This window comes from Melospiza georgiana, chromosome 2 (assembly GCF_028018845.1).
Source record: "Melospiza georgiana isolate bMelGeo1 chromosome 2, bMelGeo1.pri, whole genome shotgun sequence".
NCBI lineage: Eukaryota > Metazoa > Chordata > Aves > Passeriformes > Passerellidae > Melospiza > Melospiza georgiana.
Window position 1 is genome coordinate 31615941 of NC_080431.1, and position 26830 is coordinate 31642770.

Sequence of the window (26830 nt, forward strand, 5' to 3'; positions counted from 1 at the left end):
AATTTGGTAAGTAAATAAGTGCTTTCAGTTTAGCAGAAATATAAAACTCACCAGCACTCTCTGACAGGGTGACACAGCACTCTTGTGATGTGGATTGGGACAGTTATTTTTTGCAAATTGTTTACCTTTAAAAGTACTTTTAAAAATTTGACATTTCTTCTCAATGTCAGTTAAAGATATTTATGTGCTTGTACAACAGATACTGTTGCAGCATGTGAACTAGTACCCTGTAGTGATAACTTCAGTCAGTACAGGTGTGAGTCACTATAAAACCAAGAAATATATGTATTTTAAATTTCATTCTATATTTTTGTTTTAGAGGTGGATGTTGATCTGAACTAGATAGCCTTTTTTTGTTTGTTTTTCCTTTTCTTTTGTGATTAAGAAAATTGCAATTATTGCAATTGCAACTGATTATTTGCAGTCAAGGACTGGTAAATTCAGCTTTTGGCAGGTGGGAACTGACAGATCACTTTGCATGTAAGAAAGAAAGGGAAAAGTGAAGACAGTCTTCAGCTCCCTTGTGGTTTGCCTGAACTGATAATAGCATGCTCGGATGTACAGGTTTGATTGAAAGAAGTGTACATAGCATGCTGTTTTCCTTGCAAAGCAGCAGTGATTTAGTATTTCCCCCTCATATTTCCAGTGTTTTATATTGAAGCTTTTTGTTTCAGACATTAAAAAGCACATGTAGGTCAAGTAAAGAAGTGTTTGCCAGTACGAACTCTGTGCTAAGCATTCTGGGAGCCTGCTTTCTTGCAGCAGATGAGGATTCTTTGTGGCTGGCAGCAGAAACTGCAGCAGTATCTTTGCAGTTTCCTTTCATCTTTGATTATGTTCTGAGGATCTCTGAATACAGGAGCTCTTTCCATAACCCCTTGGAATATCTTTTCATCTCTCTGGTGGAGTGCAGCACATGCTGAAAGCCTCCTGTCTTCTACAGCTGAGGTATCCTCTGCTTTTCATCGCCCTCTGATTTTTTGTCTTCAGCTGCTGGATTTTTGGCAGTATTTGGCTTAAGCAAATAGGATTACATTTCAGTAGCTGATGGTTTCTAGTCGAGGAGCATACTAAATGTGGGACATAATGAGGATTGTACAAAGAAATATTTCTGCAAAGCACAGGAAAATTACTCGAGTCGAGCAACGGAAGAAGACATTCTGCAAATGCAATCAGGGCTGCTAGAAATGCAAAATTCAACAGATTGGGAATGGGTTGCACGACAAGTGTGATTCTGTTTAAAGGCATTCGTACAGTTTTTGAGAGAAACTGTGGTTATATATGCAAACAGCAAGGGGAAAACAATGCCCTTGAATACACAGCATTCAGCTTGCCAGATGAAGATTCAGAAATATTGATTCATTCATTCCTGGTAAATAAAAACTTGTTTCATTAATAATTTTATCTGCTAATTGAAAGCTAAACTAAAACCAGAATAGCATGTTTATTTAACATCTGCTATGTACAGACATGGATATGTATCTTGTCCTGATATTGTAGGATGTTAGTGCATGTATGTGGCATGTTATGTATGTGTGCATGCAGCTGTAATGTTAAAGCTTAAGATTCATATTCCTTGTATCATTATATGATAGCTCTGAAGAGTTTCCACTCTGTAATTGTTGTAGAAGACTGTCTGCTCTTAGATCTTTCTAAACATACTCTTGGAATGTATTTGGCACTTGGACTGAGGAACAACTGATGGTTATGTTATTTGAAAAAACTGAGGAAGGCATTGTTGCGGAAACAATAACCCAGCATTTAAGGTTTATTTTTTTCTTATGGATTTGAGTGTATTTTTTTTCTCTGAAATGGTTTAACTGTTCTATTTCTGTTTAACTTCCTGAAAGGGATACAGGAGCATTCTAGAAGGAAAAAAAAATGGTTAAAGGTAGCAATAACTGTTTCCTGAACCTGCTTTGCTCTGAAAGGCTTTCTAGGTGTTTCCTGATGTAAAGAAACCAGGCTTTAAAGTGAGACTGTGGTCTTTGTACCCCCCAGCTTTGTGACGTGGTCCTGCGTCAGGTGTATTACATTTAGCAAGAGCTAACTAATGTGCATAACTTGCTTCACAATTGGGCTAGTTAAGGATTTTAATATTAATTCAAACCAATTTGAGTTTACTTGCTAATTGCTTTGTCACTGGCTCGGTAGTTGGGATGAGAGGGGCGTGGTACACTGAAATAGCTGGACAGATTTTGAGCTTGTTATCTTGCTGGCATAACCATGCTGTGCAACTGCAGCTATGGAAAGTCTTTTGAAATTTCATAAAGCTTTTGTTGCCTTTGTGCTGTTCAGGTCCTTTTTTTTTTTTGCTGAACTGAAATTTAAGGGAAAAAACAGGTGTGTGGTTGCACATATGTGTGAATCTGTCTACTTATACATATGTATATGTATGCACACATGTATATTTCTATTCATGGATACACACACAAGCTTCTAGGAAAGAACACAGAATAATCTGAGCTGTCTTCAGATGCTTTAAATAACTTATAGTATGTGTATTACCCTTCATGATAGCATTGCATTTGCTTAATATAGTTTGATATTACAAATAAAATGGCTTCCTCTGGGTATTAGAAGCCTTTTTACACTGTTAGCCATTTTTAAGTTAGCCTCATACAGAATATTGTTAGAAATTTGTTAAATTCTGTGTAATGAGTACTTTCAATTACTTTGGTAACCCATTGAATTTAAGACCTAACACCCTTACTGGCCTGGAATTCTACATATAGTTAGGTGAGTGAATGAAGAAATACTTCTTTTTTTTAAATGTAATATGACTTACTGCAACTTGGAGTATGCAGTGAAATGTTTTTGTATATATTTTTTCTTTGTTTCACATGGTACTGTTCCAGCAATTATTTTTCTTTAATTTTGTCCTTCAGAATTGATACAAACTGGCAAGATATGCTTAAGCTGCCATTTGCAACTGAAGTTCTACATCTGTCTCTTGAGGAGTTGGATTTTTTCCAATTCCAAAATGTCTAGATGCTTTTAAATAATTACATTATTTTTTTGAATTTTCCTTTATGGCTTTGGTAGCTTGGTTTAACTGGAAGTAGTGGATTAAGATAAGATATTTTCTGGGGAAAATACCTGAATGTTAGTGTGGAGGAGTGTGCGGAATCAAGGAGTCAGAATGACTTCCTGCTCATTGTAATGGACCAGCGTAGTCCAGACAAATAAAAGTCAAGGTTTTACAAGAAAAAAACAGTAGTTTGTTTAAAGGTCATGCTCTTGATAATCAGAACTGGCACTGACTATTGCTCTCTTAGGTGTTGTCTGAGTCTGGGGAGCAGTTCCTACAGATTTAGCCCTGAAGGCTGGGAAGTGGGATTCTCTGAAGAATGGGGAGGAGGGGGAAGATACTGCAATCCTGGCAACAGTGACAAGTGATTTTATGGAACTTGTCGAAGTATATAAGACTTGTATCTCTTAAATTACTCATTTATCTCATTACATAATGTCTGTAGGCTTTGCTATGAAAGCTAGCTCGTCTAGCTCTTTCCCTTCCAAAGTGGTGGCTTTCAGGGGGACAAATTGTGTTACTTCTCATCAAGAAGCTGTGCATGGAGGTGGAGGCTCCAGGAATCTCATTTCTGAAGAAAACCTGTATGGCCAAGACCAAGAGTGACACCAAAAGCAGTGTCACTTGCTTGTGTTGTTTTTTATTTTGGTGATTGTTGCAACAGATGCAAGTGGGTGTGTGGTTTCACCTCTTTGTCTGTGCTGTAACATATCTGAGCTGCAATGCCTTAGCTCAGCCTGTTTGGCTGTACCTCCTATTATGTCTGTGTAGTCACTTTGGGTCAAATATCTCCTGATACAGAGCTACTGTCAAAACACCAGTGAATTTCAGGGACTCCTTTCAGTTAACAACACATTGATCCTCTTGTAAAATCCATGTTGAAAACCTGAAAATTTCCAGTGAAAAGGAAACTCTCAGGAAGTAGCTCCACTTGAAGAAAAAATCACCTCCTCTGAGAAGAAAGTAAGGAGGCAGAGGCAGTTGATTTAGCATATGTTTTTGTTATTTACCCTTTAACCCAGATGTCAGGAGGTTAAATCTAAAGTCTAGTTAAATCTAATTAAAGTTTTGTCTTAAGAGGACCTGCTCTTTTGATTGCTTGAAGGAAAGATAAAATGAAGCCCATGTGAGAATGTGTTCTCAGGAGTACAGTTTATCTCTGTCCATCTCATGTCATTCAAACTTGCAATGAAAATGGTATAGCTTAGCTTCAGGCATATTTCTAACCTGTCACTTTGTATTGCTAAAACATGGGGTCTTGTAGGGTCTTTAGGTCCACGTGTATAAGGATCTTTATTTTAATTAAAGATTATAAATTTAGTTTGAAATACTGTTAAAAGTTGCACCAAAATTAATGAAATTATATTTTCCCCAAATGCTCATCTTGGGCATATTTATGTTTGGTAAGTGTTGAGAAAACATTTCAATGGGCTTAATTTTGTAGTAAGTTAAAGGATATAGTTTCAGAATACTAGCTTGAATGCTTATTTACTTAATTTTTCTCAATTTTCCTGTGATTAAAAAAAAAATTAATCTGCAGAACAATATTGCATGTTATTTCTTTTTATATTCATATTCTGTTTTTGTTTAGGTATTTTATTTTTGGTTTTGGGGGGTTTTTTTGTTATCACTGTATAAGCAAACATTATCTCAGAGTCAAATGTCAGTGTACAAGTCAGGTCATAAACAGCTGTTTTGGGTGGTTGATAAAGGTGGAAAATGAGCAAGAGTAAATAATGTGGTGATAGCAGAACTAGCAATATTTTAAAAGTTTGAGGCTTGCTAACAAGCCCATTGAAGTATTCAGTGATGGAAGAAGCTGGGAAGAGCTTCTATGGAAGAGCTGGAAAATTCTGCAGTGAGACAGACTGCACTGAAGGACATTCACTTATTTTTTACATATTTGTCTGAAAATTGCAGCAAACAACTCCTTTTTTTCCCCATGCTTGCAATGCTTTCTGCTCAGTTTGCTTTTAATGGCCTATCCAGTGCTGGCATTTCTCTCATTAAGCTTTAGAACCTTGTGCTTTGGTAAACCTACTTAAGTTACTGTGATGGCTGTAGCTTGTGCAAGATGGGGCCTGATAATTTTAAGTAGTCTTTAAATTTGTTATGTCTGGTGTTGAAAATATCTGTTATTTAAATTGCTCTTACACAATTTCTGAAAAGAAATGTGAGGCATTTTGAAATAGCATGTGCACAGCTTTTAATGGAGTAGATTTAGGTGTTGGCTGGAAACAGAACCTGCTACATTTTAGTAGCTGCACTGTCTTAGTCTGTGTCACCAGTTGACAGACAGCAGCATCATCATTAGGTGTTCCTGAGTTTTTTGGTGACTGCTTTTCCTGTGCTGCTCATGAGTCATCTGGTTTATTTATAAGCTGTGACATCTTTTAAGATATACCAAAGTCTGGGCATGTGGGAAGATTGACTAATGACAGCAGTGAGCTACATCATTCTGGAAATAACTCCACAGGAGACACTCAAGTTGCAGATATTTTGGTTTCAAAATGAACTATAGATGTATAATTTTTAAGAAAGATTCTTCTTAATTTAATGTGTTGTATTTTAAATAAACCCTAAAGCCTTCATTTACTGAACAGCTGATATTAAGGTGTGTTCTTGCTGTCTGAATTTGCAAATTGAAATATCAACTTGTTTGTATGAGGTAGAAAGGTTTAGTAGAAATATATAAAAGGAGAGAGTTCTGAGGAAGTAATTGTGCTGAGTAAGTGGAAGTTGTTTTATTTTAATATGCTCAAACAGCTTATGCAGCAATTCTGTAATGGTGTGCAGACAATTTGTACGAGTTAGTCTGTTGTTGCACTCTCATAACTTGCTTCACCTTGTAACTGTATTACCAGTGGCTTTTATTCATCAGCAAGGGGAGCATTAGGCTTCATTAGGCCTCTTAATGAGGAGGAAACAGATATGTATGAGTACAGCATCTAACTGTGGCATGGGGTTTTTCATGGGTCACTTGAATTACAGCACTTCTTTTATCTCCTTTCATCTTACTGCTCTGCCTGAATAAAAACCTGGCGGCTGATGTGCTGACTTGTAGTTTTGGCTAAATCTCCTGATGGTTTCTGTAGTCTACTTTTGTTTTGACCTTTCATGAGATTCCTTTGGGAAGAATGCTCGAATGTCCATCTCCTCATATCCCTCTGCCCTCTCAGCAGGGGAAATTGCAGCACATATGCACCAAGTGCATAGTACCTACATCAAATACACATCTTTGAAAGATGCATGAGAGGACTATCGGAAACAGGCTGGCAAGCACTCAGTGCCCTGGCATGCAGAAGATAAGGTTAAGCATTTTATCTCCAGGAAAAAAGTCTTCAGGCCTGGGGGTAAAATCAGGATAGTTGGTCAAGTCTGCATGCATAATCCATTGTTCATCAATGACAAAATGTGTTGGACTAGCACAGAAAGATATGTGCTACCCAACCCAAAAATGTGGCCCCAGTTTACATCCAGGTGGAAAACATGTTCCCTTTGAATGTAGCAGAAGGGTATCTTGTGCTGAAAGAAGTCAAAATGTGTGGAGCTTAAAAACCTTCAAAGAGCAACACAACCCATCAAACAAAACAAAAAACCCAAACAAAACCATCCAACCAAAAAAACCCCTAAACCACCCTAAAAAACCCATACAAAAAACTCCTGAAACCCCCCTGTAAAGTTTTATATGGATTTAAGGAATGAGAAGAAGACTCCTGTGGTGGAGAAGCTGCACAGGTGGGACTTTTAAGACTAGAGTGTAGACTTCATGAGCATATGGAAAGGAGTTCACACCTCTGCTCCTCTTTCTTGATTAATACTTCTATCCACTTGCTTTAGGAACAGCCTGAATGCTCATTTGACTCATCTATAGATGTAGGTACCCTATTTTGTAATGAAATTAAATGCAACTAAAGTAAATCATAGGATCATGGGATCCTTTGGTTTGAAAGGAGCACCTTCCCCTAGCAGGTTGTTCGGAGCCCCATCCAACCTGGGCCTGGACACCTCCAGGCACCTTCCCACGCCTCCCCTTCCTCCCCCATCCTCAAGCTTGTTTGGCACAGAACTACTTCCATTTGAGAGATTGTCAGACTTGGGGGTTTGATCCACTTTTTGTGTGTCTGTTCTGCACTGTTAGTTTCTGATAGTCATAAGGTCCTGTCCAGTTAGGAAAAAGCCATCTTTAATCCAATACTGTTCCCACAGTCAGTCTGCTGGTGTATGTCCTGTCTGTAAGGACATATGTCAGGACCACAGTTAATTCAGAAGTGCAGTTTTGATCTTGACATCTCCTATTTGTTTGATTTGTTTTCTTTTATTTTTCCCCATGGACCTTAAGGAAGTCTGGTTTTGCCCAAAAACATTCCTACTAAGATGGTATGAAATTAATTGCATCACAAGTTGATACTTCATAGATAATGGTATGCAGATATGTGACATGGACAAATGTTAATCTGTATTTTTTTTTAGCTTTGCTGTGATTTTACATTTGTTTTGGTTTTTATTTGTCACTATGTAAGAGTGCCCCAACTAAGCTACTATATAATGAGATATGCCATGTCTGTTTTGACAACTTTAGCCAAATTCTTATTCTGTGAAATAAAGCTTTTTGCAGAATCACTGTGGGTCCAATAGAGGTGCTCACTGCAAGAATCCTTTAACTTTATACTGCTGCTAAAAGAAAGGCTTTTTTAGTTCAGCTTCTTGAGTGGTAATACAGACCTCTACATGGGTGTCACATTTGTTTCATTGATGCAACCTACTCATGATTGAGATCTCTTCTGTGTAGTATCTCAGCATTTCTGTCCTATCCAGGCTCCTTAACTCTCTCCCTAAAAGTAGTGTTTTGAGAGTAATTTTCCCTTCAATGCAAAATTTAAGATTTTATCATTCATACTGATTTAGAGATACCTCTACAAAGAGTGGTTGTTGTTCTCCCTCTTGTGAAATAGGCTTATTTCTTGCTTTGCCAAAGAAAGTGAACATGAGAAGTTGCATAATGTGCAGCACGCTCCTGTCTGTGTCTTAGACATTTTCTTTTCTCATCCCTGTTTCCAAATGAGAATGTTCATATTGGTGGGACTGCAAATTACACATTTGCAGTGTTTACCATAGAAGGAGTCTTCCTGAGTTTTGTGTGACTTTTTCTGTTTCATCTGAGTGTAGCATGGGTGGCAGGGAACTGCCAGGTGAATTGCCAGGTGAATTGCATGCTGCATTCCATCTACTATCAGCCTTTTTCTTGAACTTGTGCATATGTTCTTCCAGGGAAGCCCTTATCTGTTGGTCACTTATGAAACTTGGCAGCATTGAGATATGTATAGCTGCAACACTGAATCTTCCACTGACTTGTGAAATGTTAGCCTTGAATGCAGCTGCAGGGCAAGCTGCCAGGTGTGGGAGGGCAGTGCTGGAATATCTTGTACTAATACAGAGGAGAGCAAGAAGTACTGGCTTTTAATGGTTCTTGTCACACTGCTAAGGTGGGTCCATATTTTCAGATGAGCTATTGCCTTAGAAATCCAGCCCAAACCAAAAACCAACCAACCAAAGGAACCCAACTCCCAAAGCCCTAGCAAAACAAAGCATCAACCCCCTCCAGTTACCTATCCTTCTCATTTTTGAATTATTTTTTAAGAGATGCTGTGAGTTGCCAGGGAATTTAGAGACACAAAGTAGAGAGTGTAGCCACAGAGCAGAGAAGATGTGTAGGGTTTTAGCAAATAATATAAAATCCTTCTGTTTTTCCAGATACAGGACATGCAAACCTACAGTAATATTATTCCTTCTCTTGTTCTAACTCCTCTTCCTCTGACTGCTATAGGTTAGGGACAGTTCTTTCCCTAGAACAGCTTATAGAGGCAAGTTTGGTGCCTGTAATTATAGCTAGTAGGTTTAGTGACCTTGATGCAGACTTTAAGTTGGACTTGAAGCAAAAGAAGGGCCATCAAACCAAACTCCTCAGATTTTAGGCTGCTCCTACACAGAGGCTGGGTAGTCATCTTTTCTTCCATTAAAGTTCAGAGGAAGTTTTCATAGGCTGCCTGTTCTCTTATCATCACTCACTTTTTATGTGATGTTGTGCATTAGCTAAGTAAGTTCTTGAAGTGAAAAGTGATTTGAAGGAATCAAATCTTTTGTCTTTTGGGCAGCAGATTGGCTGGATGAATCACTGGGGTACGCCAGAACTACTGAGAAGTTTGTTACCTATGTAATTTTGTAATTAATTAGGCTGTTCCTTAGGACTGTATGATGCAAGAAGAGAGCCAAATATTTGGCTGTTGGAAGTGGTGAAAACATTGTGAAAACTATGGTTGCTAAAAGTACCATGTGAAGTCCTTCAAGCCACAATGTTTGTAAAAAGATGAATTGCATTGTTTCCATAATAATGTGAGTTATTTTGCAGATAGGTCTCTAGCCAGTAATTTCCTGCAGTTTTGAAAGCCATGTTGGAAATGCAGTCAGTTTTTGCACATTTTTTGTGTGACTTTTTTTCTGTGTACACTATATTCCTGGATTTTCTGTTGATCATTATTGAGGTAACTAACTGACTGATGCAACAAACTGAGTATTTTTTTTGTTACTTTTTAAAAATTGCAGTTAAGGAGGTTAAAACTACAAGTCATGTAACAAGATTATAAAAGTTTCATCATATCCTAAAGTTCTGGTTTTCATCTTTCACTTTTTGAATTTAACTGTATTATTGGTAAATTGTTTCAATACACTACTTTATTAAAGTAGCTTAAATATTTTGACAGTGTGATGCCTGAACAGACAATATCTCTTGGGATTTTGTTTGTTTGGTTTGCTTTGATATTTTTGCTGTGGTTTTTTGTTTGTTTGTTTTTCCCCCTAAATATTTTTAAATTAATTAAATCCTTGAGGTAATCACTAAATCCTCAACAGAAAATGAATGTTGGAAGTACACATCAATTTGGCAGTTAAGGTCTGTTTCATGCAGGATACAGTTCCAGAGGTACTGCCTCACACTTCTGTTTTTGTTACATGAAAGAACCTCTTCTACTGGTGTATCTGTGAGTGAAATGCAAGCTAGAAATTACATGAGTCATTCATAAAGAAAAATAGCTTCTATATCTTTAAACTGATGTTATAAAAATGTTAGCCTGTTGGCTTTCTTCTTGTCCCTCATCACATTTGGAGAAGAGTAGGGAGAATGGCAGGGAAAGAAAATCACATTTATACTGAATTAAAGTAATCCAGATGCATTCAGGAGAAGTACCTGACCAGGGTAAAATAACATTGCCATTTAGAAGAAGAATGCATTGTTAAATTAAGCAGAAATACTACTTGCAATGTATATAATTTTAAGGCCTTTATTAGTATGAGTGTTCACAAATGCCTTTTGCATAATAAGGTTGTGCATTTCTGGTTGCAGTTAAGTATAATTGCAGACCATCTCAATGAAACAAATTCCTGTTTGGCAGCTGCATCCTCAAGTAATGGTGTAATTTAGTCTAAGCTGTTCTGTGCTTCCGTTCTCTGGAAACAAAGGGGGCTGGTGCAAAATAAAAAGTGTAACTAAATGTTCTTGAACTATTGTGTACCTTGCTTTACACAGGAAGATCTGTTTTGTAAATTTGACTGAACTGCTGCTTTCCTTCTTAACTCTTAATGAAGCTTCATAAAGTACTGCTTTCTGGAGTTTAGTTTCTCAGTATGAGAGAGGCAGCTTAAAAAGTACGTGAATTGAACTTGTATTTCCTAGAGAAAAAGTCAGAAACATAATCAATCATTATTGTCTGGGCAATAAATAAATGTTATCTTTTCTTTCTGTCCACTCTTTAGAAATGTAGTTGCATTGTGGACACAATTTCAGACTTGTTCAGACTCAGTTTCATGAGTGCAGGCTGAAATAGGAATATGTTACACAAGTGTGAGAGTGGAAAGAAGAGGAAGGGAGATCAACATCTTATGTTAGGTCTGAAGAATAAGAAACCTGTGCCTCAAGTTGTGCCTTCTTAAGAATACTAGCAATAAAGTAGGATAGTTGTGCTTCTCCACAACTTCATCTGCTTTCTGCAGTTTAAGGTGTCTTTCTCTTCTACTAGAGAATAGATAAAAGTCTATGCCAAGTTAAATTTAGGATGTGAGTTATATTGAATTGAGATAACTAACTGTCCCAAGAGAACTGAGAACTGAATGAAGGTGGTGGCTTAGTTTCCACAGCTGTCTGGTTCCTTAGTAGACAGAGTCTAAAATAAGGATGCGTTTCTCTGGGGAGTTGAATTTTCTCTCAGATGTATTTTTGCTTGGTAAATACAGCTACTGAGGTTTGTGAACTTGGATGCTGCAACTCATTAGTGTTGAAAAGAAACAAAGGGAAAACCAAAATATTCCTCTCGAAACCTGGAGAAAACTGCTCATCAACATTCACTTTTTTTTTCCCTAGGAGAATTTAGCTAAAACTACTGTGTGGGGAAGTTGGAGTAGTCAAACCTTAAAAGTTTGCAAAAATGTCAGCTAGGTTGCTTACAAAATTCCTTTGCAATTGCACAGAAACTATTCCAATAAAAATGCTGCTTCTTATTTTGCCACTGCATTTGTGTGCTGAACAGTGACTATAAGTAGTGCTGTGGTAAGAGAATAGATTGGGTTAAAAAAAGCAAAGTTGAAGCATGACTTGTCACCTGCCCGGGGAGGTGGTAGAATCACCATCCCTGGATATGTTCAAAAATGGACTGGATGTGGCACTTGGTGCCATGGTTTAGTTGAGGTATTGGGGTTTGGATTGGACTGGATGATCTTGAAGGTCTCTTCCAACTTTGTGATTCTGTGAATTCTGAGATTGAGTTTATGTTGTAATTAAAGACTGGCAGGAAGAGAGCAGCCACAGAGCACTGTTGTAGCCTGGATGTCCTGAGGCCAGGAGACATTTCTGCAAGCTGTTACAAGGCAGGGCTGACACCCTGCAGCGTTTGGTACTGGCCAAAGGCAGCGAGCGATGGCTGGCTGGTCTTCATGGCTGCACAAGTGTCTTCTTCCCAACTGCCTTCTCTCAAAATGAAGATTTTTTTTGCATTGTCTTCTCTGTGTTTTTGGATGTTGATCTGTCATGGACACCTACAGTGTTGAAGGGTTGTGAGGAATGAGGAATGAGCACAAATAATGTGCAATACAGGAGTGAGCTAACTGGCTGAAGAGAGGAAAGAGACAGAGGGATACTGGTAGTTGAAGAGTTAAGTTTTTTGAATTTTATTTTGAGTTAATATCTTTGTAGAGTATATAAGGTTTTTACTGAGAAGGCAATTTGGTGTTAAGTGAAACTTTTAATACAGATTTAGCACTAAGATAAAAAAGGTCATGCCCACTCTACCCCCAAAAAAGAGTAGAGTATCTGCTCAGGGAGAATGTCCTTGCTTAGTGGCGGACTGTTGATAGCACCTGAGTAAGTGACGTTATTGCAAAAAATTTTAAAAAGCACAATAGTTAGGGTTTCATGCTTCTAAAAAGACACAGTTGTCTATAAGTGACTAATTCTTACACTTAAAATATTTTTGAATTATTGAAGCCTTGATTTTTATACATGCTGTAAAATACTCAGCCTGTTTTACATAGTAATTTTAGATATGCACATTCTCTTTTGTGTTTGGCTCATAACCTTAAGGCGTTAAAATGGATCCACCTTTTTTTTTTTTTCCTTCCCCAGAGGAGTACAACATGTTTAGGGGCTGGCCTTTGTCTGTCATGCATTCCCACCATAACAGATTTAGCAAACTGCAGCTGAGAAGTTAGACTAGTTTGTGCTTTGTGCTGCTTGTGCCAGGGAAAAAGCTTTTGTTTTCGCTGAATCACTGGCATGTGGATTACTTTGATGCCAAAAAACATACAGTTTTGCTGCTGTCTGTATTTTCAATGAAAGAATGCAGGCAAGAACAATCAGAAATCCTAAGAAAGAGCTTTCTGTAGAATCTCCACAGAAAGGCAAGGATGCAGGTCCTTGCGAAGTGCAAGGAGAGAGTCCTGTGCTTGTGCTGGTAAGAATTCTTTAAACAAGCTGTCTCTTCCCTTTAATAATTCCTGTCCTTTCTGTCAGTGAAAAACTTCTTAATCTGATGCAGTTGAGAAGTTCCAGCATTCTTACTTGTGAATAATTTGCATTTAGGATTTAGGTTTGATTCTCTGTGGGTTGTCTGCCTTTTTAATTGATTTTTACTGTTCAAGTTTATCAGATATTTGGTTCTCTTTGAGTGTGACTTTGGAATTTGGCTTTCAGACTAGCTGCTTTTCAGTCTCTTCTGTCTGGCACATTTGTACAGCTCTTTGAACCTAGCATGAAAACTACATATGCTTTAATACTCTTTCTAGCACCTCTGTTTTTCAATTGCCCAGGACATCTTCTAATTAATGTATCTTTGAACTTCCTGAACTGTGTGTGTAACAGTTAAATTTTACTTAAATGATCAAAGAACTATCTAAATAATTAATGACTACTACTGTTAAAGTATCTATCTATCTGTTAAAGGAATTATTTTTCAATTCTTTCAATGCAAATTATTTAGGAATTTAAAGTTCTAAAATAGCTTTCAGTGAAGGAAAAGGAACATTTTCTGTCTATGGAGGAAATAATCAAATAAGAACTATTTTATCTGAAACACTGCTAGACACTTAGTTGTGTTGGGACTTTATTAGTACAGCAAGAGAACATAATAAGTGAGCTGCAACAAATCTGCCAACTCTGTTCAAAAGAGAATTGGTAAACTAGCACTTGTATTTCAGTAGAAAGAAGTACTTTGACAGTTCTTACTAAAATTTCAACTTAATTTGGTATTATTTCATTCTTAATTGCTGCTGCTGGTGGTCCTCTCTTTATTTGTCTGACTGCAGTTGAAGTTAGTGGGGTGATCCTCAAATTATAATGTCTCCCCTCCCTCTTATTTGAGCTTCATGCTATGTATTTAAGAATTGAACTAAAACATTTTGGCCATTTGTATTTAGTAATACTCATCTGTAACTTTTGGGGAATTGTTACTGTATATAACTGAAAGCTTACATGTGTGCTAGTAAGACAAACTTTCTTTTCCTTGTCACTGTTTTTTTTTTTGGGTTTTGTTCTATTCAGAGAGTTGTTAGTAGACTGTGGGATTTTTTTGGATGGGTGTGTTCTGATTTCTGGTCCAGATTTTCATCAGTACAATATGAGCTAATCTTCTGTGTGCTTTCCTGCCTTTGGAATGTTTAACTTTATTTAGAATTGTTTTTATTCCCCCATGAATACTCAGAGAGGATATTAGTGTTCCTGCAGATACTTGGAGTACTGCAGCCAATCAGCAAGGCACATGTACTTATTTAAGAAGGAAGAAAAAGTATAACACAATACTGTGTTTACTTATTGCCATTTATTAAGTACCTCTTTATAATAGTATACCTCAAATACTACTTTATTTAATGTTCATGGAATAATACATCTCCAGTGTTTTCTCTAATTTTTTGGATTAACTGCATGCATTCAACACAAAGGTCAATATTTAAAGGGAAGAACATTTAGGTTTTGGATAGGTCACATTAAAAATCTCTTCACAGTCATTTTAGTTACTATTTTGTTCTTAATGTGTTTACATCTATATACACAAATGTATATATAACATAATTATAGATCCCTTTTGTCTAGTTATTGGGCAAAGTTAGAAGTGGTGCAAGTAACCTGCAGCAAGTGTGTTGCCAGGCTCAAAGCAAAAAGTAAGGTGATATGTTTCATTTGACATTGACATTTGCGTCCATTTTTATTTCATTGGGCTGTGATGTTGCAGTAAATTGTTACAGTAAATTTTTACTGGCACAGTGAAGGTAGGTACCTTGTCATTGATGCAGGGTGCAGTGGGGAAATAACTGAGACTGACAAAGTTGCTAGTTGCTGTAACAAATTCTAAACAGCAGAACTTGTTTCCTGGGTTAAAAACCTGGGAATTATATTAGAAAAAAACCTGGGAATTACATTAGATAGCAATCCTCAAAAGCATATGAAACAGTAGGCTTCTGGTTTACTCTAGTAATACTTCTCATTTACTATTGCCTAAAATATTTTTTCAAGTGTGGATGTATTTCTTTTGTGCAAATATGATGTGATTTGCCTAGCACTCAATTTAAGTATTCTTTATAAAGATGGGATAGGATCAGCTATCAGAAAGCAACAGGTTTTTTTTCAATTTATGTCATATTAATTTAATTTTTTTCAACTGTAGTTCACTGAGAGTCTGTTGGAGTACTGAGGGAGCTGGGTATCTATAACTGTAAGACTCACATGTTTTATTGAAACAATGTTATTTGATTGAGTGCTGTGCCAGAATTAACTTTTCCTGATTAGGTGGGTGGGTTCACAGACAGAGTCATCTGCTGCTTTCAGTGCCAGTGTGTCAGTATGTGTGTGCTCCTTTGTGTTCCTGTGATTTGAATTACATTGTGTCATAACTTTGCCCTTGAGGTTAACAAGCGAGAAGAGCCCATGGAAAAAACATTTAGATTTTCCAGGTGGTGCCTCAAAACCCTGCTTGGGATGAGCTGCTGTTGTGCTAGCTCTTGTAGAAGTTACTGGATGAGTGTTCCTGCTGTCCAGCTGCATTTTGATAGTCACAAGTAGTAACTGCTTATCAAAACAGATAATGTTTCTGGGAAGTTGGATCTTTTGGAGGTCATCTTTCTGCTTGGAAACTTGCTGGCAGAATAAAATTTAATAGTTAAAAGTAAGCTCTGGGATACAAATAAATTCTGGAATTAATTTTTAAAACCTCAACCTGGGCAATTTATTTTCTGTTTATTATGGGACAGTAAGATACATGGAGCTGTTACCCATGTTTAGTATTAAATAATCTTACTGCATGTCCACAGTGGCTTTCCTCAGGCCACTATTAAGAAATACATAACACCTATTCATCTATTTATATGCTGCTTCCTGCTAGTGCCTGCAGCTCCATTTTACTCCTTATGGGAACTTGTTAATTTGCAGGTGTATAAGCCAAGCAGGTTTTTATAAGGTAAATTATGTTTTGTAGCAGGAGGCTAACAATATTCAGTGTGTTTAGCCTTACCATCTTTTGTTTTCTGAGAAGAGAATTGGACAATAACAATTGTCTCAATTTAAGCATGCAAGGAAAACATGTCCTGTGGGTTTTTTTCTGTAATGTGTAATGTAGGTAATCACTGAACTCTTAGCTTAAAAATTATTTTATCTGATGAATTTTGATACTGTTTGTCCAAATATATATACTGTATTCTGACAGATTAAAATGCTTGCTGTGTGGGTGTCATACTTCTGTTTTGAAGTATTTCCTATTTCTGATAAGTTTCCATGCTTATAATACTCAGACAATCCCCAAAATGTTATGGCAGAAAATTTGCTCTGTTATCTTTCAGAAATAGAGCATTGGCTGGCTCAGGACCAGCTATGAACACCTATGCTCTTAGCATTTTCCTAGATTACAGAAATAAAAATGTTGTTGGCTGCAGATTAATAGGAAAAGTTAAGCCTTATTGTAAAGACTGACTTTTAGTGCCTATAAATTTGATGTTGCCGTTTTAACTGGGCTGAGTTTTATCTGTGTCTGCTGGTCCATAAATCGTATTTAACAATCGTGTAACTACCCACCATATTTTCTTTTATATTACATGAAGTAATAGACCAGATTTTTTTTTAAGTGTAGAAGAGCCTGAGAGAGAATCTGCTTCCTTGTGCTGTTTTATGTCTGGCTAAACGCCAGTATCAGTGTGTTGTTTATTGTTTTCTTTTTTCATATCTGGTCCAAACTGATAAAACATCCTCTTCCTTTTGAATCTGAAAAATGACTAAGAAAGAAATGAGTAACATTTAGGAGAAACCCAAGGAAGCAAATTCCTCATTAATTTTTACATAAATGATATTTCTGCAAATCAAATACCTCACTGATTAAATAGGAGAAGTCTGTATTTAAGACCTCAGCTCCAGTGAGCTTTAGATTTTTTAAAAACTTCTCATGAGGGAGGATTTTTCTTTTTAATCTTGCATTTACAGCATGCAAACAAAATGTAAGGAAAGCTTATATTCTTTAAAGATTTCTTTTCATGAATTTGATGGTTGTGGTAAACCAGTTCTGTGACTACAGGGCGAAGAGAGGCATTTGCAATTAATTGGATGATTTTGAAAGCTGTATTTTTGGGTTTTGAATTAGCTGTGCTAGACAAGTGTGTGTGTGTGTGTGTGTTTGCATGCCCATGAAATAATTTTAGTTGCATGTTCTTTAAAAGTAATCCCTTTCCTCTGGTTTTGCTGGTAAAATGAGAGAAGCCAGAGCTAGCTTTCTTGTAGTCTTCACCTCTCACCTTCCCAAGAGTATTAACAGGAGGATGGACACAGCTCTTTAGCACCAGGGAGAAGTGGATGAGAGTGCTGAACATGGGCAGCACCATGTCAAAATCCATTACCTCTTGTCATTATATTGCAAAGGTTCCATATTGCAAGAGTTTTATATCTCCTTGGTGTTTCTTGTAGGCAGCTCCTCAGAGCACTGACTCATCCTTCATCTCACAATGGTCAACTGACTCCAGGTCCATTTTCAACCAGCCACCCCACTCTTTTATAGCACTCTTCTTCTTATTGGCTACAGCTGTGGCCTGTTAAAGTCAGGCCTGCTCCTAATCTTTAATAATTGGCTCAGCTGCAACTCCTTAAGAGATAAGATTACTTTCTAGTCTACCTTTGTTTTCTTATATTCTATCCCCCTACAATTACCCATTTGAGATGACAGCTTTCCCTTGCTACCAGGCTGTGGAATTGGGGCTGTGATCTATCCACTTGCTAGTTCAGATAGTAGTGGTCCTGCTTTGTGAGTTTTCTGACAATATTGATCAAGCACGTGTTTATTCTTTCCTTTGGAAAGCTCCCCAGATTGCCGCAAGTGGTCACACAGCATCTGAGCAGCATTTCAGACACAATCTGACGGGAAGGCCCCTGGTTGGAAGGAATTCTCCCCAGCCAGATCACCTCCTAAGCTGTCACAAAAGCTCTGCCTCAGTTGCTGGTCTTTGTGTGAGAAGGCCACTTCTCAGAAATGTGCCACGAGAGAGGGGAAGGGTCCTTCTGGTGTCAGCCCTGCTTTTAATTGCTTTAAGGCAATTGTGAAGCCAAGCCTTTTCAGCTCACTGCAGAGACTGTCTCCACAAATCAAATGGTTCTTCTCTGCACAGTTTAATTTGCAGTATTTATTTTTGCTTCTCCTAAAGGTCAGTCATCCTGCACCACTCTCAAACCGACCTGTCACCATAGCATGTTGTGTGTAATTTCTCATGACAAACTCTTGAGAAGGAGTGGTCACATGGGAAGGGCAAACTTGGCCAAAAGGAGTGACTGGGCCACATTGCTGTAGTAGTCTCTGAACCTTGCTTTAATGTAAGAAAGAATGTAATCCATAGGAGCTCAAGATCAGTGGTTGGCAGGTGGGCATCTTGCTTGCCTGGATAGGTGGAGAGAGACCTGTTACACTGAAAGTGAGAGAAAGGTGAGCAAAGGGTGTTGTGTTTTCTGGCTGATGTGTTGCCTTGTACTTCACTTATAGACCAGTAAAGTTTGAAATGCTCTTTGTATTCTGTTATCTCTCTGTGTTTAAGGAAGAAAATTTGTAAAGGACAGTTATTGCCTTAGTGAAGAGTTGGAAGAGGTGAAGTTACTGCAGTTTATTTGGAATCAGAGCTGGTTATGACAATCTGTTGGAGTGGGGGTGCTCAATCTGAAATTTTGTGAAGGGGTAATTTTGCAGTGTGTAGGAACTGTAGTATGTAGGAAATGTTTCAAATAGTTGGGTGGACAAGGTGTTAAGGAAGTGTGGAGCACATCATTTCATTAGCTTGGGATTCACTGCAGCAGTCTGAGCACTCAAATGCAAACTTGCAACCAAAATATTTTGTGTAAATTAGTACATTAGAGGAAACATAATATTTTCTTAGGTTGTGTGTGCATTATGCTTTTCTGAGCTAAACTGTCCAACCATTTAAGCTGCAGAAGGGTGCATGAACATAAACTTAAGCCTTTTCTGATGGACACTGACATTAGTTCTTGGCTTTGTGATAACTCATGTTCATGAATGACAGGAGAAGATGAGGCAGGAGCTGGGGTTCAGGTGAGAAGCTCTCCAAAGGTGTCAGAGTGCAATATGGAGTGAACTGAGCAGCCTTTCTCCATCTCATCTGAGCAGAAAGATGTCAAACACAGCATAATAATCATGTCTCTTGGAAGTATTGGTCTGTGCTGAGTGTGTTGTTATATAGCGAATGAACTTCTAGTAAATGCTTCCTGTGTGATTGTAAATGGTAGCTGTTTTTCTTAACAAAGCCATATTTTGTTCATATTTTTTGGTAGATTTTTCGAGACTTTGCTTTTTTTTGCCTCTTCAGCTGTTATGCTTTGTTATGCTTCCACATTTTTCTTGCCAATAAAACTACTGTGTGGTACATATGGGGGAATCTCAAATAGCTTTTAAATAGCCTGTGAACTAACCCTGAAAACTTTGGTAACTTTCTCTGACCAAAGCTTTCCTAATTCCTTGACAAACAAATTTATTTGATTTGCTTTTGGATGAGAAAACACCTGTAGGGTTTCTCAGGAATATTATTAATATACTAGTGATTAACAGCAGTTACTGATAAAGATATTTGTTCTGTGTAGGACAATTAGAATTTGGAAGGTTATTGTCATGAGTTATATTAAACAATATGTAAAGTTTATCTTGTCATTTTACCTATAATGATGACAGAAGCTGGTCTTTCTGCTACAATTATCTTTAATTTACCTTGCCTATAAATTAGTACCACTGATCTTGAGAAAGTATAATTTGTAAAGTCTCTTGTAGTTGTTGCTTGAAAAAAAAATGTAATTTTCTGTCAGTTACTGTGATGCTGAATTTTAGTTCAAGCTGGATTACAACCCCATTTTTGCATTAGTTTGCACACTCCAAGGCAGAGCTGCCTTGTTCAGAGCTCTGTCTAAACCTGCTTTGCCATCTGACCACTTAACAGAATGCTTGGCAGGGTGAAGGTTTTTCTCTGTCTGATTGTGCAGGGGCAGCTGTAATGCCTCATTTGTGGAAAGAGGTTTTAATGTGGAATCAATGCACACTTACTGAGGAAAGCTACATGTGCAATTAGGAGGGAAGTAGATGGCCTATGGGAATTTTGAAAAAAAAATAGAAAGAAGGAGGAATGTCAATTAGCCTGCCCCTGCTGCAGGTTACTGCTGAATTAAAATACAGCTCAGTCTTTGAGCCAAGGTTGTTTTCATTCCTCTTAAACCCAAATCAGAGCTTTCTGGGTTGTATCAAGCAAAGGCAACAATCAACATAAGAGACTAGTAATTTTTTTATAATTTTTTTTTGCAGTGAGAATACATATGTGATTATGTTAATAAGCTCTGGTTTACTGGATTTTGTGAAATAGTTCTGAGGCAATCAGCATGCTTGTCTCTAATTGTCACTTGCACTTCCCCATATGGTGTAACATGACAAAGTCTGCATTTTGAATACTGTATGTTTTTGATGTATATGCAATATAATCCTGCCAAGCTTTTAAAGAGTAACTTCTAGAATAAGTCAATAATTGTAATTTTCCCTCAATATACCTGAATTTATTTTGATTTTTTCTTTTTTCCTGTAGGCAAAGCCAAAACTTATAGAACCGATAGACTATGAAAATGTCATTGTTCAGAGGAAAACACAGATTTTGAATGATCCTCTACGTGAGATGCTACTGTTCCCTTATGATGACTTCCAGGTAATTTAATCCACCCTGGTTTTGTTGTGGGGTTTTTTGTTTGTTTGGGGTTGGTTTCATTTTTTACCACAGGTTTTTAGTAGTAGGAGCCATGAGGTGATAACTTCCTATTTCTTTTTTTCTTAACTCTCTTTAGCTCCAAAAATCTGCAGAAAATCTTTGCTGTGGGTCCCATTACCCTGCTTGATTAACTCTTTTGGGTACAGAAGAAATAACACAATTTCCTTATCTGACCATAAGATCTACTTACTGCAACTCAACAATTTTGCTGCCTTTTGAAGTAAATGATCAGTCACTTGTAGATATTCCCCTTCCCTTTCCAATGTAGGAAATGATGTGATGGCTGGTTAAACAAAAAATCAGCTTTCTTTAATTCTTAAACTGATTTTTTCCTCCCATTCTTAATAGTGAAAGACATGAACCTCTTCAAATGCAGTCTGCTACTCTTAGCTGCATCATCCCAGCCTAAACTGTGCTCTAGTAAAATACCCCTTACATAACAGAGTTTCTGACTTGATTAAGCCAGACTGAACCAAGCTTTGGGATAATCTTGTTATATTTTTTTTAATGATGATGTTTATAGAAATATATAGTTTATTTCAGTACACTTCTTAAAAAATCTTCTTGAAGATCTTGTTAGGATAACTACCAAGCATCTTAGACACTGGGGTTGGAGTAAATAGTGAGGAAAGTCTCTTGTCCACATGCCCATACCTGTAATCAAAATGTCTATTTGAAAAGTATACAGACATTTGAACAATCTGTAAACTAACTTTATTTAACCAAGTAGTTGAAGCTAAGTTTGTTTAATGTGGGGAAAGTTGATGATGAGTTGGTATATTTCTACAGAAGGACATCTGAAATCCTATAAATTACATCTTGAATTTGTCATTAATTTTCTCTGGCCTAATAGAGTTTACCTGAATGCAGCTGGACTCTCTTTTTAATACAGTCTGGGGACTTCTTTGATTCTGACACGAATAACTCTACTTGTAGTCTTCCCACTCTCAGCTAAAAAATTTGAGTTTTGGGAAGCTACAGTTATTTAGAGAGGAGTTTGGGCTTCATGTGTTCCCAGCCACACATGGAAGTTTATAGAGTAAAACTTCTTGAAAAGGATGTTGTACTGAGACAAGTTTTGAATATGGAATCTCTCAGTATGATACCCTACACCTGGTGTTGGCTCTGGGACTGAAAACCATGAGCAGGCTACACCACCAAAATTCCCTTCTGCAGTGTGCCTCTTCAGTATCACAGATGAAAAGGAATCCAGGCTACTTCTGCTAAGTGTGCCCTTATCTGATTGACTGGTTCACTTACCAGGGTCATTCCAGTGAGCAGCTCTGAATTATCAATGGAGAGGAAACAAAGCCATCAAGAATATCCTCAGGCATTTTGTCTGAGCAGTCTGGGGCTATGGCTGAAGTGTTTAACTGCTATTTCTACTGACCTCCTGCAATTCTTATCCTCAGGCCTGTATGAATGAAGCTAGTCCATAGCTCAGTCTCATCCTTCAGAAGGAAAGACTGAATTTTGTCATAAATTATGATAGCTTTTGTTTGGATTCTGTGGTCAGATTTTCATCAAGGCAGGCATTAAAGTGTGTGTTACATCAGAAGATTTCCTTCAAGTAGTCACAGTTTTGGAATATAGTCAGTTTTCCTGTTTGTTTATCCCTCATGAGTATAATATCTGAATAAATTTTCTGGGTTTCCCCAGTTTTGGCAGTCTCATTTTATATGTGATTTACATGAAGACAGGTTTGTGCTATCAAACTGTATTATCAAACTTTTATTTCTTTCAAAGACTTGCTGGCACAAACTAACTCCAAATATTTTTGTTGTACACATGACTCTTCTGCACTACTTTGATCTATCTAGCTTGTTTTCAACAACACAAAACATTTAAATCTGTCATTCAATATATTAAGCAAATATTTCCAAGTCAGAGAACAGAAAACTCTTAAGTGCTTATTATTTTTATTTGAAAGCTAAACCTTTTAACCCTGTTCAGTTTTCCATAGCCATATTTACAGGTTTGAAATCACTAGTCATTACACAGTCACCAGTATCATTTGAATAATTAAAAAAAAATTAAGGCATATTTTCTGTATTTACCATTCAGCTTCACATGTATTTTTTAATTCCTCTATCTTAACTTGTGGCTGTCACTCAGTGTATGAGCAGCTCTTGGGTAAGCCATGGCTCAAATGTTTGATACTGGCTTCATCCCCTTCAAGAAAGATTTTAAATAGTGAACTAGAGCATTTAGAACTATCTGTAAACACACTTAGCACTGTTTATAGGTGGAAATGCCTACCATTGTCTAGAAACCTGTTCAAGCTATTTCCTTTCAGAGCATTCAGTTTTTATCTTGCAAAGTTCTTCCTCACACTTAGGTTAAATTGATTACAATGTAAAAACCCTTGCCTGGAAAGGAAGCTCAGCAGGGTTAATTTATAATAACATTAAAAGTGAGGCTATTTTTTTCAGCATGGCCCTAAAACTAGCACTTAAATGGCATGGGAAATACAAATCTTGCAGTACTAGATATGACTTTCAGAATTCTTGGAAGATTACAGAAGAAGATGCATGTTTTCAAAACAGCACCATTGATGATACCACCATTGAATTTATGTTAAAGTTTAAATTATTTAGGGAGAAATAGGAAAGAAATATTTGTGCTTGATTTGGATTTTTTCAGGTAATGCAGTTAGATAACTGAAAGTTAATTTATTAGGGGTGAGAAGCTTGTATTAAAGGAGCACCCATATTAAGTTTTAGTCCATATCAGAAGTGAAAAAGCACAGCAACTGGCTTTTTTGGGATCATATATAGCTTTCCTCTCTTCCTCTGTTTTTCTCTTCCTCAGATTAAAATTGTCTAGTGAGAGAAGGGGGGGAAAAAACAACACAAAAGGGGAAAATAGCTCTTTTTCTGTCAGGTACGACTGTTCTCTGAACATGTTGTCAGAAGCAGCTCTAAGCTCAAATCACTACCAAAGAAACATTTGAGCATGGATGCTCAAAATGCTCAGAAAATGCTCCAGTCTTGGAAAACTGGTAAAGTTTGAAGGATTGTTCCTCAGCCAGCTATCTAGTTACAGGAATCTGTCCAGATTTCCACTTAACTGCATTTGCTGCTGTCCCAAATGTGGTTAGCTGAGGTTATGAAACCTGTTTTCTCTCTTTTTATATATGTTTGATAGCAGTTCATTTACTTTTCATAAGAACATGATTTCTGTTCTGCTTTGTGCAGAGCTTCAAATCCAAAATTTGGCTTGTAATGTTTTTTCTTTCAAGCTTTTTTTTCCTTCATGCTATTATATCTAAATAATAGAAAGATTTGCTTTTTTGTAGTTACCAGAAGAGCTCTTAATCAGCAACTTCATCTCCATATATTGCGTCTTTTTAAATTTACCCCTTGAAGATTGTTTCAGCTGCTTTTCACAAGCTCAAGCTCTGAGTTTTCTGCACTGAATTCACTTATCAGGTTACTCCCTACCTTGTTCTCAACAAATTTATAGGGGCAGACATGTTGTGTTTGGAGACATGTTTTGCTGTTGGCATCCCTGAATTTGCTTTCATTCTTAGTAAGTGAGGTGTCTAAATTTTGTTCATGCTTTGCAGTCTGTTTATTTTTAGCAGCATTTTTATCCTCCTTTTCATTTTGTTGCCTATACAATGTGTTTGTTAGTTATGATGGTAGGACCACTTTTCTGCCACTTGTTGGAACATCTCTATTAATGTTCTCGCTTCTCCCAGTCACAACAATGCTGCCAGATTTTCAAGGCTATCCCTCTTCTATCCTCTTAGTGGGAGCAGCCATCTCCTTTGTAACAGTAAATTATCCATTGGATACTCTTGTGTCCAAGCTTGTGCCTCTTCATGGCTGCCTGTGAATTTCTCACCTGACTTTCAGTAATTTGCTCAATAATGAAATGGCTTCATAACAAAATAGCATCAGTTTAAAACAGGCCACCTCCATGGTGGTGGTCACGTTGAAGTCGTATGCTCAATGACTGCAAAATTGGGGATGTTTATCTTAATTGCACAGTGAGTAAAGAAACCTTAACCCAAACAGTACTAGTGTGTACTTGGCAATAAGTCACCCTTTATCTAAATACTGTGCTTTTTTTCCTTTCAAAATACATAAGTTTTGCATACTACCTCAATTTTTAAAGGAAATCATAAAACCATAGATGGATTTGGGTGGGAAGCAACCTTAAAGATCATCTGGTTCTAACTCCCTGGCATGGGCAAGAACACCTTCCATTAGATCAGATTGCTCAGACCCTTGTCCAACCTGGCCTTGAACATCTCCAGGGATGGAGCATCCACAGCTTCTCTGGGCAGCCTGTTCCAGTACCTCATCACCCTCACAGTAAAGAACTTTATCCTAATATCTCATCTGAACTGCTTTCTTTCAGTTTGAATCCATTCCCCTTCGTCCTGTCAAATGATGCAAATTCAGGCTAAATTTGCTTGTAGCAAATAAAATGTGAGTGCATTCCTACCCATATTAAATTTGTCTTTGCAGAGTTATGACAGTGTTATTTTGAAGGCAGCTTGGTGCTTTAGCTTAGACATCATTTCACCTTTGTTATTTCTGGGTTTGAGCCATTTGGATTTTACACACTTTCACTTAAAGCTCTCAGCTTTAATTTAATGCAAGTTAAGTACTTCTGAAAATAGATCTTGTGCCAACTTTGCAGAAGTAAAACTAAATCCAGGTCATTCTATGAGAAGGCACATCTTCAGTAGAGGAAAAGCAAAAAAAAAATCCAACTAATGTCCTTATTTTAGAGAGCACAAATTAAACTCCTCAAATAACTAATTTTGAAATGTTCCAAGTAATTTCTCTATTACTTTTTCCTATTCAAATCTCTTTGGTGTTTTTCCTTAAGACTTTAGCCAACTGTTCTAAATCAATTTAGTTTGGAAATTACTTTATAATACAGGTTCTGACACCTCCCATACAAAGGATCTGACACTTCCCATGCAAAGGTGAAGTCACTTCTGACACATGGTTATTTTAAGGCCAGGATCTCACAGCTTGCCATCTTTTCCATTGAGTCTTTTAAAACAGTTTCTGTCTCTGCATCTGGAGCATGAGCTTCTGTGGTAAGTCTCACTGGCAAACACAACCTTGGGGCAGAAAGAGCATTCATTGCAGTCTGCTCTCCTTGTGGACACGTTCACTATCTACATTCCATCAAGTTTTGGGTAGTGAGGACTCCTTGGTTGACTTGGGAAAATGTTCTTGCTGCTGTTCTCTGTTCTGAGACCTCAACACACCCTAAATCCCTGGGACTCAGTCAGGAAGTTGTGTCACTAAAAATCTGTTCACTGTGTGCCTCAGTAAGTGCGTGTGAGTCCTGGCTCGTGTTAGAAGTGGCCTTCCTTAGTTTTGACAGCTGACTAATTGAAAGGGTTTTTAAATTTTCTTTGAGAGCATGAGACAAACACTTTATGGTTCCTGAGGCTACCGTAAATCAAATGATCACTCATACCTAGAGAGCTGAAAAGTTTCATTTCTACAGAACAGTTCAGCCAATGTAGTTGTGAAGAGAGTTTGTTGAGAAAACAATCCTTCCTTCTCTAATTTTTATTTTGGAATATAATGTGTATTTATGTGCATGCTTTCTTATAGAATATTGTGGTGCTGCTTAAGTAATTATTTTTAGGAGTTTGCTCTAAATCAGAGTACCTTACTCATTGCATTTCCTGGCTCTTTGACACACTACTGCAGCTGATGGATGTGCTGAGAAGGAGACAAATGCATTAAGACAATTACTAATATGAACAAATTGACAAGTCAGATGCTTCTGGTTTGTCACTGATATCGAGACAGTACTAAGACAAAAATCTTATTATGTGAGAACAACTAGAAAAAAAGCCCCTAATATTGTATTGAAAGTTGTCTAGCAGCGTAACTGCAGCAGACATTTTAAAAGTATGTTCAGCAACTTCAATTTTACCAAATTATGCTACGGTGTTAATTTGATTGACGAGTTCATGAGTTTCCCGTGAAAAGTGCCTGGTAAGAT

General features: G+C 37.3%; 1 protein-coding gene across 10 annotated transcripts in view; it reads left to right on the forward strand.

Moving 5' to 3' along the window:
• The first annotated feature begins 737 nt into the window (after positions 1-737).
• The window catches only part of DOCK9 (dedicator of cytokinesis 9), a 95665-nt gene continuing 69572 nt past the window's right edge, over positions 738-26830 (forward strand). For 5 of the 10 annotated variants that reach the window (XM_058019044.1, XM_058019046.1, XM_058019048.1 and 2 more), the window contains exons 1-2: positions 12806-13029; positions 20666-20782. In XM_058019044.1, coding sequence (XP_057875027.1) covers positions 12916-13029; positions 20666-20782 — 231 coding nt within the window. In that variant the 5' untranslated portion in view covers positions 12806-12915. Of the gene's footprint in view, positions 1373-12805; positions 13030-20665; positions 20783-26830 lie in introns of those variants that run through there. The other 5 variants (XM_058019040.1, XM_058019041.1, XM_058019045.1 and 2 more) reach the window with 2 other exon arrangements.